Raw genomic sequence first — 4,458 nt, forward strand, 5'->3', positions numbered from 1 at the left:
TCTCCATGCTGCTCGATCTCCAGCAGCACTGGTGTTGGCAATTAAATGTTTTGAGCATTCGTATAATTTTGTATCATTTATAAAGGCTCCAGCACACTTGCATGTGTTGGCCTTAGTCAGCTAATGTCAACTCTCCACACTGTTTGATCTTAGGCAGCCTCCCTATTCATTCCCTTATCTCTGAGGTCACACTCTACAACCTCGTCCCAGGTCTTTTTTGGTTTGCCTCTTGCAATCCTACCCCCAATGTTCGACTTCTCACTTGCTGCACCCAACTGTCATCCTCCATCCTCTCCCCATGCCTAAACCATCTCAATCTCAATCCAGTATGTCTATAATACCACAACAATGATAACTCTAATTCCTGTTACTGAAAACTACTCATGCTATGAATGATTACTCATATGAAAGAGGTGGCATGAAACACAGGGAACAGAATGAAACTGAGAAGGTGGTGGTGCAGGTGGGGTGAAGGAAGGCTGGGGGAGGACAAGCAGTAATGTGATGAGGATGAGGAATAATGTGAGGAGGGACAAGTGATGGAGGCAGGTGGAAGCTAGAGGAGTGAAAAGAAAGTGGGCAGCACGGAGAGCATTTGGAGCACTGGTATTAATGCTAAATATTTATCATCAATGCCTTCACCCAATCCTGTGTTGCCCCATGAGCAGCATTGGAACCCTAGGCAAGGAAAGTTGGTTCTGGCATTAAAGATAAGAGTGGCCAGCCCCACTAATCCTTGAGTGACATTACATGCACAATAAACCCCAATCACCCCTAGGACACAAACCTGTACGGGCTCAATCCAATTGAAGCACCTTAATTAGCCACTAACCAGCAGGTGCCATAAAATATTTAAATGTTAAATAAATGTGAACAAGTATTGTCTCTTTACAGGCATACTGATTTGATCATGATGGTGACAGTTGTACTGATGACTAGCCAAGCATGGTGAAAGCAGCAGAAGCATACTGTATTTCTTTGATTCAATTACCTTCTGTACTCTACCTATGGACAACAATTTTCAAAATCAATGATAAAACATTGACCATGACTGATGCATGCCAGCATGTTGGAGCTTTTATAAATGATATGAACGATGTGATGACAGAGCATGACTGAGAAGAGGAGAGATGGGTGGGAAGAGAGGACAGGGTTCCTGCAGTTCACTGGGTTCCCATCCAGATGAACCTGGGGTTGTAATAACTCTTCCTCTGAGGACAGTATCCAATCCTGCAGTTGACCTAATATGAACTGATAAAGTTACATGTGCATATACTGCACTTGCAGAAGCGCATATTTCACATAATTAAAATTCTTTAGTTTCTATACTTGAAGATGGCTCTCTGAAGTTTAACTAAATTATCTTGCTCTTGCTATCAGACAGATGGAAGTAACTGAAATGTTTCTGATTCACTGAGCCTGAAAAGTCTTTTATATAATGAAACAGTGTATAGCACTAGCCAAAATGAAGACCTCAGTTAATTCTACCCACTTAAGAAACATAAATTTTGTTTTGATAATTTAAGGAAACCAACATACTTCGTAAAAGATTACTGCTTCTTGATTTTTCTGTGGATGGCACTATGCTTGGCTAAATCCTTCTTTGTTCTAAACAATTTACCACATTCATTACACTTGAAATTCTTCACGCCTGCATGAACATACAAGTGCCAATTCAGATCACATTTCTTTCTAAAGAGCTTACCACATTCATCACATTTGAAATTTTTCACTCCTGAATGAATCAGTATGTGCTGAGTGAGACTACTTTTATCCCCAAACTGTTTACCACACTCATCACACTTGAATTTCTTCACTCCTGAATGAATCAGTAAGTGTCGGGTGAGACCACTTCTTTTAACAAATGATTTACCACATTCTTCACATCTGAACTTCCCCACTCCTCTATGTATTAACATGTGCTGGGTGGCACTGCTTTTCTCAGTGAACTGTTTACCACATTCATCACACATGAATTTTTTCACTCCTGAATGAACTGATAGGTGTCGAGTGAGCTGACCTTTCTGAACAAAAAGTCTGCCACATTCTTCGCACATAAACTTCTTCACGCCAGAATGAATGTCCACGTGTCGGGTAAGTTCAGATTTAGTTTTGAACACCTTATCACATTCCTCACACCTGAAGTTTTTCATTCCCGAATGAATCAACAAGTGTTCGGTTAGATTATTTTTCCGACGGAACAACTTACCACACTCATTACATTCAAACTTCTTTAAACCTGAATGAATTATTAAGTGCTCATTTAAACGACTTTTATCACCAAACAATTTACCACATTCATCACACTTGAATTCCTTCACCCCTGAATGAATTACTAGGTGTCGAATGAGGTGGCTTTTCAGACTAAACCTTTTACCACATTCCTCGCACTTGAAATTCTTGACTCCTGAATGAAGAAATATGTGCTGGTTGAGCTGACTTTTGTAACCAAACACCTTACTACACTGCTCACATTTGAATCTCTTCACTCCGGAATGAACTACTGAGTGTCGGGAGAGCGAGCTCCTAGATGTAAATAATTTATCACACTCTAAGCATCTGAACTCTTCAGCTTGAGCACATACAGTGATTGGGTCCTGGACAATCCCCTCCTCAATGAACAAAGTTTCTTCACCAACTTCACACTCCAACTTCACCTCTGTTTCTTTAACCACCTGCTTTATATCCTCACTCACATCATGTTGTAACTTCTCTCTTACTTCTACATTCTCCTCACATCCTACCTTCACATCTGGTTCTTCTTTAACCCCCTCCATTACACCATATGTGGTCGTTTTAATCCCTTGCAAACTTAGTCCACTCTCCACTTCATTACTTGCCATACGATCTGCCTTCAATGTAATCACTGTTGTGTACAAAATGTTCCCATAACTAGTGAACAGTAACTGGCAGCACACAGAAGCAGTGAGCCATAAATATCAGCATATACATCATTACTATAACATGATAACTGTCAATGCACATACTGCTATTAAGGTTCCATATATTTAACCACAAAGGCCATTACTAAAGATTCATAAACTGTCAGTAAAGAGGCTGAAACCAGTGCTTCTCATTTTAACAGTTGTCCTCTGGCTTTCATGCACACCAGCAACAGGACAATAAGTGAAAATTATACCACAACAGTTACATGATCCAAGCTGCACTCTTACCACACATAAGATGGTTCATATTTCCACCATATAATGAAGGAAACTAACACAGTATAACCCTCAAAGCGTTGGTTGAAGTACCTCTTGTAGGATGTGCTCAGGCAATACAAGGTGTGACTTCATTCCTGTCTACACCCATTACCAGTATTTATTACTCTGGAAGCTGACTGATGGCCACACTCATGTATCTGCTTAACTGATGTGACTTCAGCTGTGGACCTGGAACAACAATTGCCATTAGACCTGCATATCAGTGAACCTAATAGCAATGTACAGCACTTTATGCATACACAGCCAGGAGGCACAGCATGAAGATATGAGTCATGCCTCAACCCTCACCGTACAGCTGCATTCAGCACAGTCCACATCAGCTCCTCTGCTGTACTGACTGATGGATGACTTGTGTTGTACATTAGGCATCCACTTTCCAACTGCTCTCACCACTCACCTGAAACACAACACACTTCACTATATACACTGCCTTCTGGACAAGCACTGGACCACTAACAACAGATAGGGTATGGGAGGTTATAATACTGCATTTTTACAACCACAACTACCACCAGACACCTCGATATCTTAAGGGGTGACCACAAACAAATCGCCACCTTGTCCTCCTGTTCCCTGCCATTTTGCTGCTGTGCTCCCAGTTCACACTCCCTTCTCTCATATAACTCTCCACTCCATCCCTCCATCTCATCCTTGGCCCTTCACCTCACTCCCATAAACTCTCCTCATTAGTCTCTCACTCTCCATCCTCTCCACATGGCCAAACCACATCAACGTATTTCTCTTAATATTTTCTATCACATCCACACCCATACCACAATGCTCCTTCACTTCCTCATTTGTCAGTCTGTCTCTCCATATAACACCACATGCTCCTCTCAAATAACTCACTTCCACTGCTCGCACTCTTGACTTGTGTCCCTCCAACAAGGTTCAAGCTTCACTTCCATACATTAGAGTTGGTATCACAATGCTGTCATGTAGTAAATTTTTCACTTCCATGCCCACTCCCCTAATTCTTATCACTGGTTTCAAAGAACCACAGAGTTCCCATGCAAATCTGAGGAAAAAATTCAAGGAGTTTTCCAGGACTTTTCCAGGACAAATAACTTGTATTCCACGCCTATTCTATGTCCTTCTGAAGAAAAGGATCATGTCTACACTGGCAATCTGCCTGGAAGAAGAGCAGATTACCTCCATCAATAGTAAACCTATTGTGACAAATAAGAACGGTGTCCTCCCCTCACAGCCTCAGGTTCTACCCACATAAAGTACA

The 4,458-nt window shown here is 41.4% G+C and overlaps 1 protein-coding gene across 1 annotated transcript; it reads right to left on the reverse strand.

Moving 5' to 3' along the window:
- Nucleotides 1–1,550: 1,550 nt before the first annotated feature.
- On the reverse strand, nucleotides 1,551–2,777 carry LOC145397469 (uncharacterized). The gene has a single exon (XM_080270524.1). The coding sequence runs from the start codon at nucleotides 2,775–2,777 to the stop codon at nucleotides 1,551–1,553; it is 1,227 nt and encodes a 408-aa protein (XP_080126650.1).
- Between the last annotated feature and the right edge of the window lie 1,681 nt (nucleotides 2,778–4,458).

The sequence above is a fragment of the Coenobita brevimanus genome, chromosome 41, assembly GCF_032717465.1.
Source record: "Coenobita brevimanus isolate Jiangsu-jjx chromosome 41, ASM3271746v2, whole genome shotgun sequence".
Taxonomy (NCBI): domain Eukaryota; kingdom Metazoa; phylum Arthropoda; class Malacostraca; order Decapoda; family Coenobitidae; genus Coenobita; species Coenobita brevimanus.

Excerpts from the sequence above, each read along its gene's own strand:
- LOC145397469 (XM_080270524.1), bottom strand. The coding sequence starts at position 2,777 with ATGGAGGGGGTTAAAGAAGAACCAGATGTGAAGGTAGGATGTGAGGAG.